Source organism: Lagopus leucura, unplaced genomic scaffold (genome assembly GCF_019238085.1).
Source record: "Lagopus leucura isolate 7727_CA_CO unplaced genomic scaffold, USGS_WTPT01 Super-Scaffold_73, whole genome shotgun sequence".
Taxonomy (NCBI): Eukaryota; Metazoa; Chordata; class Aves; order Galliformes; family Phasianidae; genus Lagopus; species Lagopus leucura.
Window position 1 is genome coordinate 54,761,953 of NW_024962252.1, and position 13,462 is coordinate 54,775,414.

Genomic DNA, 13,462 nt, shown 5'->3' on the forward strand with positions numbered 1-13,462 from the left:
AGCATTGTCACCCGCTAGATCAGACTGCCATGTGCCCCAACCAACCTGGCCTTAAACAGTTCTGGAGATGAAGCATACACAGCTTCTCTGGGAAAACTGCTCCAGTGCCCCACTGCCCTCTGGGTAAAGAACTTCCTTCTAATATCTAATCTGAATTTCCCCTCTTTTACTTTAAAACCATTACCCCTTGCTATATCACTACACTCACTGATAAAGTTTATCTCCAGCTTTCTTTTGGGCCTCTTTATGTGCTGAAAGGCCATTATAAGACATCCCTTGAGCCTTCTCTGACCAACCTCAACTCTTAACAGCCTTTCCTCGTTGCAAAGGTGTTCTAATCCAGTAATCACTTTTGTTGTCTTAACAGGTCCACATTAAAGTATGTGCAGTACTGTGACAGTGACTTCTTTTGTTTTGTTCTTTTGTAACTAGTGTTATCAATAACAGTAGAGACCAGGACTAACTCTAGTTATGGCCAGACTCTAATCATAGAACTGTTCAGATTGGAAAAGATCTTAAAGATCATCAAGTCCAACCATGACATAACCATACCCTAACAACCCTTGAAAGAGAGCAATAAGGTCTCCCCTCAGTCTCCTTTTCCCCATACTGAACAGCCCCAGTTCCTTCAGTCTCTCTTCGTAGGGCATATTCTCCAAGCCCTTCACAAGCCTTGTTGCCTTTCTTCGGATCTGCTCCAGCACCTCAGTGTCCTTTCTGTACAGAGGCCTCACCAATGCTGAGTACAGGGGCAAGATTACTTCCCTAGCCCTGCTCTCCACACCATCCCTGATACTAGCAAGGATCCATTGGCCTTCTTGGCTACCTGGCACACTGCTGTCTCACATTCAGCTGACTGTCCATCAGTACACCAAGATCTCTTTCCATCAGGCATCTTTCCACAAGCCTGTAGGGTTGCCTGGAGTTGTGACCAAAGTGCAGGACCCAACACTTGGCCCTACTGAAATTCATACCTTAAATACCTTGGCCCATCAGTCCAATTAATCCAGGTCCCTCTGTAGTGCCTTCCTCCCCTCAGGCAGATCAAGACTCCCTCCCAGCTTATTGTCTGCAAACTGACTGAGGGTGCACTCAATCCCCTCATCAAGAATGTTAATAAGGATGCTGAATAGAAGCAGACCCAGTACTAAGCCCTGGGGGATGCCACTAATGACCAGTCACCAACTGGATTTAATTGACCAAAACCCTTTAGGCCCAGCCATCCAGCCAGTATTTCACCCATCAGAACATACACCCATCCAAAACGTGGGTAGCCAGCTTCACCATCAGAATGTTGAGGGGAACAGTGCGAAAGTCTTTACTGAAGTCCAGGTAGATCACATTGACAGCTTTACTTTAATGCAATAAGTGGGTCACCTTGTCATAGATTGAAATCAGGTTTATCAGACAGGATCTACCATTTGTAAACCCATTTGCTGACTGAGCCTGATCCCCTGGTTGACTTTTAACTGGTCCATGATGGCTCCCAAGGTTATCCGTTCCATAACCTTCCCTACACCGAGGTGAGACTGATAGGTCTGTAGCTACCAGGATCATCTTTCCAGTCCATTTTGATGATGGGCATCATATTTGTAAGTCTCCAGTCCACGGGGACATCCTCCATTAGCCAGAACTGCTGAAGAATGATGGAGAGAGGCTTGGCAACCGCACCCGCCAACTCCCTCAGCACTCTAGGGTGCAATCCATCCAGCCCTATAGACTTCAGAGCAGGTTCAAAACCACCTCATCATGGATCACGCATGGCCTACTCTGTTCCCCATCCCTACCTACTAGCACAGGGGCCTGTGTTCACAGGGAGTAACAAGACTTACTATTAAAGACTGAGGCAAAGAAAGCATAAAGTACCTCAGCCTTATCCTGATCCTTGGTCACCAAGTTGCCTTCACTGTCCAACAAGGGATGGAGATTCTCCATAGCCCTTCTCTTGCTGTTGATGCATTTATAGAAATACTTATTGTTGTCCTTTACCTTAGTGGCCAAGTTCAGTTCTAGCTGGGCTTTGGCTTTTCTAATTTTCTCCCTGCACAGCTTCACTATGTACCTATAATCATCGTAAGTAGCTTGCCCACTCTTCCAGAGACCATAAACTTTCCTTTTGTTCTTGAGTTCCAGACAAAGATCTCCCATCAGCCAGTCCGAACTCCTTGCCCATCGGCCTGTGACTTGGGGATGGTCAGCTTCTGCACCTTTAAATTAACTTCCTTAAAGCATTCCAAGCCTTCCTGGGCTCCCACAGTCTACAAAACTACCTCTCACGGGACCCTCTCAACCATGGTCCTAAAGAGGTTAAAGTTTGCCCTCTGGAAGTCCAAGGTGACAGTTCTGCTGACTCCCCTCTGTGGTTCAACAAGGACCAAGAAATCTAGCACCTCATGATCATTATGCCCCAGACAGCCTCCAACCTTTACATCCCCCACAAGATCTTCTCTGTTAACAAACAGCAGGTCCAGGATTTTGTTTCTCCTTGTTGGCTCCTTTACCAGCTATGTCAGGAAGTTATCTCCCACACACTCTAGGAACTTTCAGGACTGATTATAAATCCAGCAGATGTCTGAGAAATTCCCCACAAGACCAAGGGGGAGAGACCTTGAGACATCACTCAAGTGTCTATAAAACATCTTGTCCACCTCTTCATCCTGGTTGGGTGGCCTGTAGCAGACTCCCATGGTAACATCAGTCTTATTGGCCTTTGCTTTTATTCTGACCCATAAGCTCTCAACCCTGTGATTCTGGAGAGAAATAATAAAATTAGGAAAAAAAAGATTTTTTTTTTTTTAACCATGCAAAAGATAACAAATGAAATAAATTGCTCTGGTTAATTATTTATTTCAACATCAAATACATTGATAAAAATCTTGCACCAACTGGGTAGCCTATCAGATTTTTCATTTAGACTGTTTAGAACATTTAGGTGCAAAACAAAGAAATAAAACTCACCAAAACAAAGACATGAATAATTTTATATGCATCAGTGAAAGAACAGAATACTTCAACAAATACATTATGGCAGCTGAGTCTATACCAAATAAAGGACTTTCCATTGAAAGACTACATAGTGCACACAAAAGCATCAGTTTTATAGTATATACAATAAGGTGATACATAAAGTGTCTTGTTAATGAAAGTCTCAAGAGTAGCAGTCTATCTCTTCATTTTCCAGTGGGCACTTTCTAAAGAAACAGACTTCTAATTATAGGCACACAGGAATACAGAGCAACTAATTTGCAAGATGGCAGCATATACTTTTTTTAATTATTAATTTTTTTAGGCACATTTGAATGCAGAAGTTTTTTATTTTTTTTTAGCTTTTTTTTTTTTAAACACAGTGCAAAATAAAGTAAGGCTATTTACATTTGAAAGATGAAAGATATTGCAAGTAGAAAAAGCAGGATATTAATGTCAATTCTCAGATCAATTCGAGATTATGCTATAGTTGCAGGTGGCAGCAAAGTGTGGTTCATATTACGATATGATTGTTTACATAACTTTTCCTTCACATATGCCGAATTTATATCATCTGTAAAGCTATACTGCAGCTGTAGGTAGCATTGTAAAAGGCCATCCCTTCATTCAGAGAAAGAAACTCGTTTTGCATAAGTTCAGCTGAGAATGCCTTATATACAAAACCCCATTAGGTTGTGTTGCATTCTAGTTTTAAAGCAGGATATATATAAAAGACAGGCTTGTCGTATTCCTACCAAAGCCTGTAGTAAGAGTCAGACCATAGTGAGGCAGAATTTTTACATTGCTGGTAGTTTAATTTTAAACATTTGGCTCAGCTCCTAAGGAATCAGTCAGCCTCAGCTGGGACAGAGAAAAGCTCCACTAAAAACCTGGTTTTTGGGATGATCTGAAAGGGTCGAGGTTTTATTTCTTCTTTTTTTTTTTTTTTTTTTCAGTTTAAATTGCAGCAACTTGCTGAACAGTCCTTGCAATATCCTTGGGAGCTCAGTTCTTTTTTACTTTAGTTAATATAATGTTAAACTATTAAACACCTTAGTGTACAGGAGAAAAAAAATATTCAAAATATCACTGAAACACAATAGTAAATTTATCACAAACACGCACCAAGAAACCCTCATTAAAATAATTTACCCCAGTACAAATTCTACTGCCCCAACTGACAGTTTTACCTGAGACAAAGTCTGCAAGATCGAGACATGGCTCGAACCATTACAAACCAGAGTAGCTTTTACATATTGTTGGAAAATTAGTCTCCACTGGGTGCTACACATTACTCTATGTCCTCTCCTGCCTCCATAGTTTTTGGTAATATTTCAGGAACAACAACCATATTCTCAAGCAAAGCTGGTTCATTGGGTCTATTTCTGGCTTATGCTGGTATTACATTGCCTATGATTCCAGGTGTTTGGTTGTTTTTTTGTTTCTTTGTTTTCTCTGTTTTTTTTGTTGGTTTTTTTTTTTTTTAAATCCACATATAAACATTATAAAATAATTATTTCATTAGCTGTCAAGATACATCTCTATGAACATTTTGGTAAAAGCATTATTAGCTGCCTTGAGTAGCTTTCTTTAAATTCTTTTTCTTTTTTTTTTTTAACATGCTATACATATCTTTGTTTAATATCCAGCACCAGGTATTCAAGGTAGTACTGGCTTGTCAGCTGCAAATACAAAGCATATATGTATATAGAGAGATATGTATATATACACATGTAAAATACCATCCTGTGAAATTATTGAATGTCAGGCACAATTGTCTGCATACATAAGAGCATAATTTGGAATTCCATATGAAAAAGCTACCACTTTTATATAATAGACTTTAATTTATTGACTAGCTACATTCAACAGTCTGATATGAGAACAATTGTCTTTTCAGTTAACTGTGTGAAGGTTTACTATACTCGTTACTCATTACCATCAAAGGTTTACTATATTCATTAAGGTGCTGCTTCAAATAAAAGATCATCAACAGTTAAAGACATGGGTCCTGAGACTGCCCCAAGCTAAGTAAAAGCATCACTGGAAATCACTGTTTTTCTTTTTTGGGTGCCCTTAACAGTTGTCACCACAGGTGTGGGAGGACGAATTGACTCTAAATGATTTCACTGCCAGGGCTGAGCCTAGGAGAGCATTTGTAATTATGACTGTGAACTGACAGATTATTTCCCATGTTATGGGCCACAATTTGATACCCTTCAATCTGCTGCATACCACTTCAAATCACACTTGCCCAGTTTTGCTGGGACAATCTGTAGAGATCAACAGTACTTAACCTATGGAGAATCATCAGAATCTGGCGCTATCTTGTGAATTGTTTTCCATTAACTATTTTCTTCTTCTAGGCCAGATTTACATTTGATTTGATGCAATGCATTTTTGGGGATGTAGGAGGGGAGACATTTATTTAAAACAACTTGCTTAGCAGCTGCTGAGCCACAAGCTTGATCTTTGTGGCTTGTCATATAGAACACACAAGCTGCACATAGAGCACTGAAATCTTGTAGCACAAGGCTGCAAGTAAATAATGATGTGTAAGTACAGAAGTGTGTCTACAAGAATTCCTGTGTTCCACTCAAATCTTAACCTGCACTCATATGAGGCATTCATAATGTTGCCAGCATGTTCAAAAACCATCTACTAATTGTGACAAAATGTGCATTTTCTTTCAAAGCATTTTAAAACCTTCCAAATGCCCTTAGGTACCAAATTTGCATATATGCACACATACATACTCTTAATGAATACACAAAAATACAACTCCTTTAGCATGTTAGGAAAAAAAAAAAAAGACACTATAATACTCATTGATAAAAGGCCTATATACTTACAGTGACTGCTTCACACATTCAGGTTTGCACAGTTCTCAAGGAATCTTCTCCAACACGTAAGTAGCATATATCACTAGATTTCTAAACTGTGCGTATACTCAGGTATGTACATGAGACTGTTATGGACAATATTATGTACACCCACTAAAGAATTGGATCCTTGATGCAGAGCACAAACTCATCCTATGCCTTGCTTTCTTCACAATTGCTTTGGAACTGGAACTCACTGAACAAAGACATTGCTTGTCTAACAGTGAGCATGGTTAGACATAGGAACTCCTGTACCGCATTGGTTGCATTATTTCCTATATTTAGTCATAGGATATTACAATCAGCATGACCTAACATAAAAGCTAAAAGAAGCATCCCCAAACCCTCCTATGGCACTGTGGCCAGCTGCTAAGAAGCAGCCTATACATGTTCTATTGAACTTCCTTACTTACAGGTGGTCATTTCCAACCAGCTACTGAAATAGTCCCTGGTCTGGGCTAACTCCCAAATTGCACATGAAAAACAAGTGTGCAGGTAGCACAGACAAAGGTTGTCTTTAAACAGATAAAACATCCCTGCAAAATATAATAATAAGATTCCAGTACCCAGCAACATTCTGTGATCTTTGATTTTCTAGCATTAAAGGCAGTTCAACAGCACAAATGACCATTTTGGTCAGTTCATATAATGGATAAGTTGGTCTTTTTCTTCAGTGTCTCTCCTTCATAAGCTGCTGAAATTCTTACTGTCAGTGGACCTTCTGTATATTTATGGTTGATCTGCAGAATCCAACTAACCTGCATGAAAAATGATTACATACACGTATGGAGAAAGCCAGATGCACCCTGGATGTGCAGTTTTGAAGTCTTCACCATGTCTGAGACACACTGCCCAGTTCTGGTGCCACAAACGAGGTGGATATTAACAGTGACCTTTGAGGTTGCCCCAGTGAGAGCTGAAGAAAAGCAAGATAGATAGTGCAAAACCTGTTGCACTGGCTCTGATCGCAACCCTCCCCAGTCTTGTTAGGCAAGACTGCCATGAATGCGATCATCCCACCTTGCTATGCCAGTCTTGCACAGGTATCCTCATCTCTTGGTTTGTAGCACAAGAAAGCAAAGGAGAGGGAAAGATATTTCATAAAATAGCTTTGGTTTGTGTATGTATTAGAAGGCATGGATTTTTGGTTTTGTTTTCCAGGCATGATGATTTCTGTAATCACCTGGTCTGATTTGAGAGCAATTATCCATGTTATCTCTGCTTGCCATATTGCCCATGGTTTATATACAGCCAAGCAACAGAATTGTATTTCCTAGGATCAGACAAGACAGGATGCACACAATGTAATTTAGCTAAGGGCAAGGATAAGAGGATCTAAAAGTTTGGTCAGTATGATCTTGAAAAGAAGCTGTCTGCAAAACAGTATTTTTTTGATACGAAGAGTCTTCTTCCAATTGAGGAAGAAAGGAGGCAGAAATCTAACCAAACTATCAAAGCAATTCACTAGCAGTGTAGTTTCACTGTGGCAACTAAGATGCCAATCAGCTTCCTGTTATCCCTCACAAAAACTCATGCAGAATCAACCAAACTGCTTCAAAGTTTCAGTCATCTCAAGGACTAAAAGGGCGCAGAATTTGGGGTGGATACCAAGAAAGGCTCCCACTCGGGAAGATACAAATATGCATGGGTGTTATGGCCTATTAATTTATGGCAAAACAAATGTTACAGCTTATATTAGGACTTAGCCAACCCGCATTCAAAAGTAGACTAAAACACTGCAAATTTCAAATTAAGTTAGCCTGACAGTCCTTGCTAGCTGTCCATAGTAATGAAATGTCTTTCATTTAGAATAAGAATCAATTTAGGCAAGTGCTTGACAAACACTCAAATGGAAAATACAGGTGGCTGATGTCACTGGAGTGTTGACATATGTGGCTCCATAGATGACATGAAGCATGAGCTATGTAGTACGCTGCTGGGTTTCTCATACCATTACATACGCTCACTTTTGTTTATATTGTATTCTGCATACTCTCCTCTTCTTTGCTGTTAATGTAAAAGGACTGCAGGGAATGAGATGAAGCTGGTGCAGTTGTCAGCAGGCTTTGGTTCTCCTCTTCCACTGGTGCAGCACTCCTGGCTGCCGGTGCGTGTAGGCGGTGAGCATCCAGCATCTCCAGTAAGAGGTCATAGAGTGGAACTACATTTTTACACTTCATATTGTACAGGTGCTCCATTCCTTTGTTGCTGTGGGTTTTAACAAAACAGCAGTTATTTTCCAAATGTACTATGAAAAAAAGCTATCAGCTAATCTTTGTTCAGTTCACTCAAATTCCACCCTGTACAAAGCAACAAACTTAACAGTACAGTTGTTGCACGCTACTACAGTTTGCAGAAGACATTTTTCTCTCCTTTGCCTAAATGGTGACTTAGAGCAAATAGACCCCTATTTTCTGCATTTTGATTAAGTGGATGGGATGAATCTTGGCTTTCCTATAGTTAAACCTAAAATATTAGATTTTTTCCTTAGAAAATAAACTTTTAGACAATTTGTTAGCAAATGCCCTCTTGTAATAGTATCCATTTGCAAAGCTACAGAAATAGTAAATCTCTGTGCATCTGAAACTTTCTTGGTCTACCAAACCATTAAGAAAATAAACATCAGCATGGTTACTAATACAAAGGCAGTGCGACTCCTTAAAATACACACATGAAAAAACATACCTTGATGTTAAATATGCATTTTTCAGCTCTGGGATCTTTAGTACTGTGTGATGCTTATTTTGATTTTAATTTTATTAAATGTCATCTTGAAAATTAAAATCTAGATAACAGCAATGCCTCTATATTTAGTTAAAAAACAAAATCTCTGATGCATCTTTGCCTAGGCTTTTCATGCTGCAGACACCCCAGCTAGTGAGCAGCTAACTTCAGAGGTAATTACGTAAGGGAGAATCACTGCTGAAACTAGCAACAAACCGCATGCCTAAGGCCCTTCACCACTAATTAACAAAGAGCAAAGTGCTCTAGATTGGGACTCAGGAGATCTGCTTTAATCTTCCACCATAATATACATATAATGACAATAATCTCTATTCTAAAATGATTTGCAATCAAGCCACTTGTGAGAGGTGTCTATTTAAAAGTGAGATTTTTATTAAATCTTATCTTACAGGAGACTAGAGTTCATAGAATTAGACTGCTACTACATTATTTTTCATGTACTGCCTATCTCCCAAAAAGAATAGCAAGACATGTAGTATTAAAAGCAGACAGTGCTTATGGCATTATCAAAACTAGAAGGAAAAGAAAAAAGAGAAATGGAGAAAATGTTTACTCCTTTCACACAATAATCCATAGTACTGCTTTGCAGATCCATCTATTTTTATGGAAAGAGGAAAGTGACTTAAAAATCACACACACAGAGTGAAGTCCAAGCACATGTATACATTTGCGAAACCTCCTGCTTGCACCTGACCATATGCTTGCTCCTACCTCATATGCCTGATGTGAGAGAGGATGAGGAGGAGCTGAGCCAGTCGCCGGTGCTGCTGCTGCAGAGAAAGACCTGACTTTGCCATTAAGTGTATCAGAGTATCTGTGATTTTGTCCAGAACACGGTGGATATAGTCTCTCTCTTCTAGAGATTTCAAGGTGCTGGAAAGAAAAGTGTACACACCTGGAGTAGGAAGGAGAAAGAAAACCAGAGAAAAAATTACTCTGACAGTCAGACTTATTCCCCATATGACTAATGGTGGCCTCTTTGGCTGTGTGAAGCCACAGGAGCTTCCTGTGAGCACCCTGCTTTTTAAGGCCACACTGCATATCAAGTTCTAATCTCCTGACAGCTGAGAAGGATGTGGGGACAGTCAGGACAGAGGAAGGAGTGGCTTGGAAAAGCATGGGGAAAAAAAAATAAAGCAATCCTTCTAGAAAGTCCTTCTAGAAAGGACTGCTGGGAAATGGCAGCATTGTCTAGGAGCCCATCCACAAAATTAGTCATTTTGATTAAAGAGGTGAATAAGGAAAATAATCACTTCACAGACATGGGAAGAACAACTTCATCCCACCCAGCCACTGCAGTTAGAGCAGGAAGACAAAGATGATGCCTCTTCCTCACCCTGTGCCCCCCAAGGTCAGGGCTAGCTGGTGGAGGTGGCATGGTTCACTTCTACTCTGCAGCCAGACCTGACCTTGAACTGCTCTCTTCTCTCGGTTATTCAGCCCCAAAACCTTGAGGAGATGCTGCTGCCACTTGAGAGCTCTGCAGAACTTACTGACCTAGCCCAGGCTGACAGCAGTGTTTGCTAATTTCTCTGCTGTTTAATGCTTGAATTCTGGTGGCTTGCTAGGCAATCTAGGACTGAACAATATGTTACTGCAACACATGCAAACAAAAGGCTTTGTTTACAAGCACTCGCCTCAATAAGATCTTCCAAAGCAAACAAGAGCTTTGAAAGGCAACCTGTTTCAATACAGCTGTCTTTCTTTTCTGTCTGAAAGTAAGCAACCTGAAGATCTGGACCAGAAGGAAATCTAAAATGGAGATCAAACTGACTGAGACTAGTTCTCCAACAGCCCCTGGAACATCTAGAAAACACTTGAGCTTCCACCTCTTCAGTGCATGTAGCATATCAGATTTCTAACTAGGAAGTTCTCTACTAATCCACACATTTTTTACCTTAATTTTGTTCTGGGTGACAATGGACAGAAAATGCAAAGCATGTCAAAGGACAGCTGTTGCCCTCAGCACCAGTTTCTTAAATCTTCTGGATTGACCTAATTACTCCAGATAGATCACATTACTATCATACAGCCTCGAATCATCAAAGGCTTAAGTACATATATTGATACCAATAAACATGGTCCTGGTGACTTCATTTATCTGTAAAGTACTTGACAAATCCTGTGCTTCATATGGTATGCATCAGCTTACAGAGCCAAGTAGAAACTTTGTATTGTCTTTGGAAAAAAATGGTTCATGGAATAGTCTTTCATTTAGCTTTTCTTTAAAGCATCATATATAGAAAAACACACAATGCAGTTAGAGATATTAAGAAGAAAAGCAGTAAGATTCATACATATACAAACATATATGTACACTAATTTATTTGCATTGTTTGTATCTGGAGGTTGTACTGTCAGAATTGAAGATAACCATACCCATCCATGCATCAGAGCAGTGAAAGTACAATTTCTTTACTATTTTCTTGATGTACCTCACCTTCTCATATCATGTCACTACACCAAGGACCTAGTACTTAGAACTACTGTAAGCTGCAAGTGGGTTTTATGATGCTGGACTTTCTGTTCTAAAAAGAAACAAAAACTTGTGAGTGCTAGTGTATGTGTGTGTGTGTATGAGAGAGAGAGAGAGATTAAGACTTCAAAAACAAAAACAAAACAAGAGGATAACTGAAATACAGCACAGCTTCTGGAAACCAGTAGTAAGACTTCTTTAGTTTTGTAGTGATTGTTGCTTTGAATTTGATACAGACAGTGCAACGGCCTCTTTTCTCACAAACATTTTAATGAATATTATTTGTACTGAAACAAATTCCCCAGAAAGGAAGAGTTCTTGGGGCTTTTCTCACCTGGATGACAATTAGCCACCCTCACATCAGTGTCTACTGATGATATGAGGTTTATAGATCAGAGATTTCCTGTAGGGGCAAGATACTTATAAATGACTGATAAAGGAAACATTATCCTCATAAATCCCCTGTGCTTCCAAAGCAGTTTTCTTCAGCCAGTGGATGCTATTTTGTACTTGTAGCAACACCCTTTAATTTCATAGGTTTAAAATCAGCAAAAGCAAAAAATCTGTCAGGCATAAATGTTTCGCACCTAGGTCTGGCCCAGAAGCTATTAAAAAAAATAAATCAAGAAAAAAAAAAAACAAAAAAACAACCCTCTCCCAAAAAAAAAAAAAATGTAGAGACCTCAGGCAAATGCCAGTCAATAACAGCAAAGAAAAATGAAGATCAGTTTTCTTTTCTGCCCCAGGTGGTTTCTCCTGCCTCAGGCCAGTGACGAGAAATTTCCCCAAAAGAAGTACCAGCTATCCATCACACACAGACACACACACAGAAGCAGAGCTTTGGAACAAGAGTGCAGAAAAATTGTCTTCACAAAGTGAAATTTAACAATCTCAATGGTCTTTCCAAGCTCTGAAGCAGAAAGAAAGCCAAAAGCAGGATTGAATATCCACCGGGTGGTTTTCCAGCTATATATCAGTATTGTAAACATTACAGGAGACAGAATAGAGCTAGCAGGGCCCTGCAAACAAGCTAAGCCTAACAGGTTGTGCCCAAATACAAAGATATCCACACCATGGTTTCTCCCAGGGACAGCAAGGTTACTGTGACAGCTGTCAGCATACGTATCAAGGTAAAGGTATATAAATATTGCTATATACCCTGACATATTATTGGATGTGCAGAATGGAAAGTCTTCAACATCTTTTCTGTCACAATAAACCTCAGTTTAAACTTTTTTTACATTTAGTGTTCACTATCACAAAACAAAACAAGGATCTTCTTCCTCTTCCACCAAGCCCCATTGGTTTTTATCTGAAGCAAGGCAGTCTGAGCTAAGAGCAAATTCAGCTCCGTGCCATGCACTTATGCAATTCTCAAGCCCTCAAAATAAAGATATTGATTAAAAGCACAATTCAACAAGAGAATGAAAAATCAAAAGACCAAGTCAGATGGAGTGATGCATCAAGGAGGCCTGCAGGATGACTGAAATCAGCTAAGTCTTTTCATCTCTGCAAAAGTATCAGCTAGGTAAATCATCTGCTAAGGAAGATGTGAGCTACATCCTTGCCTGCAAAATGAAAACCTCTGCTTTGCCCCACATAGCACCACTCCGCTTTTCAGATCCACTCAAACATAAAACATCTGGCATCATCTTTCCCTTTTATGTTTCTGGTGCTTATTTTCCAATCTTAAGAAACAGTATTCTATGTATTCAGTGAACTGACTGTGCTTTGCTTTTTGGTTGGACAACTTATTGCTGTAGCTTTAGAGAGGCACATTCTGTTTTGTTATTTAGCTGAAGACAGTGCTGTCCTTGTTGTTACAGACATGCTGTCTCCTTGATATCTTATGAAAAAATTGTCAGTAGCATAAATGTATATTTTGCTTTATAAACAAAACTTTCCATCTTTTCTACACAAACTGAGACTAAAAAAAAAAATATTGCTAAGAAGACCACATAGAAAAGCAGCAGAAAGATATTAAACAGCCTTGAAAGACATTGCAAAAAAATGAGAAAATAATTGTCCAACAAAAGCAATAAGCAGTACTGCCTCATGTGATGAAACTAACGGATGTCCAAGGATTTGACAAATGAAAAAAATTAAAAAAAATAAAACCTCTGTTATGCAACAGAAACTTTCTGCCTCAACTTGTGGATATTTATTTCTACAAGGTAACAAAGAATTCAATCCAGATATTAGATATTTATATCTATAGCTAAACATGTTTTCTACTTTATCTACTTGAGGTCTACAGTCTAAAAATACGTTTCATCAAATATGGAGGATAAGGTGATAGCATAGGTTTTAGATGACAGTTTATTAATATAAACTATATAATGATAAACAGCCGCATCTTTGCCACTATTTTCCTTTATTTTGGAAAAAGAAAAAG

At 39.2% G+C, this 13,462-nt stretch overlaps 1 protein-coding gene across 1 annotated transcript in view; it reads right to left on the reverse strand.

The window, feature by feature from the left end:
* Window positions 1–2,835: 2,835 nt before the first annotated feature.
* Window positions 2,836–13,462, reverse strand: part of ESR1 (estrogen receptor 1) — a 153,198-nt gene continuing 142,571 nt past the window's right edge. The window contains 3 exon segments of the mRNA XM_042889989.1: window positions 2,836–7,840; window positions 7,843–8,054; window positions 9,303–9,486. Coding sequence (XP_042745923.1) covers window positions 7,800–7,840; window positions 7,843–8,054; window positions 9,303–9,486 — 437 coding nt within the window. The 3' untranslated portion in view covers window positions 2,836–7,799.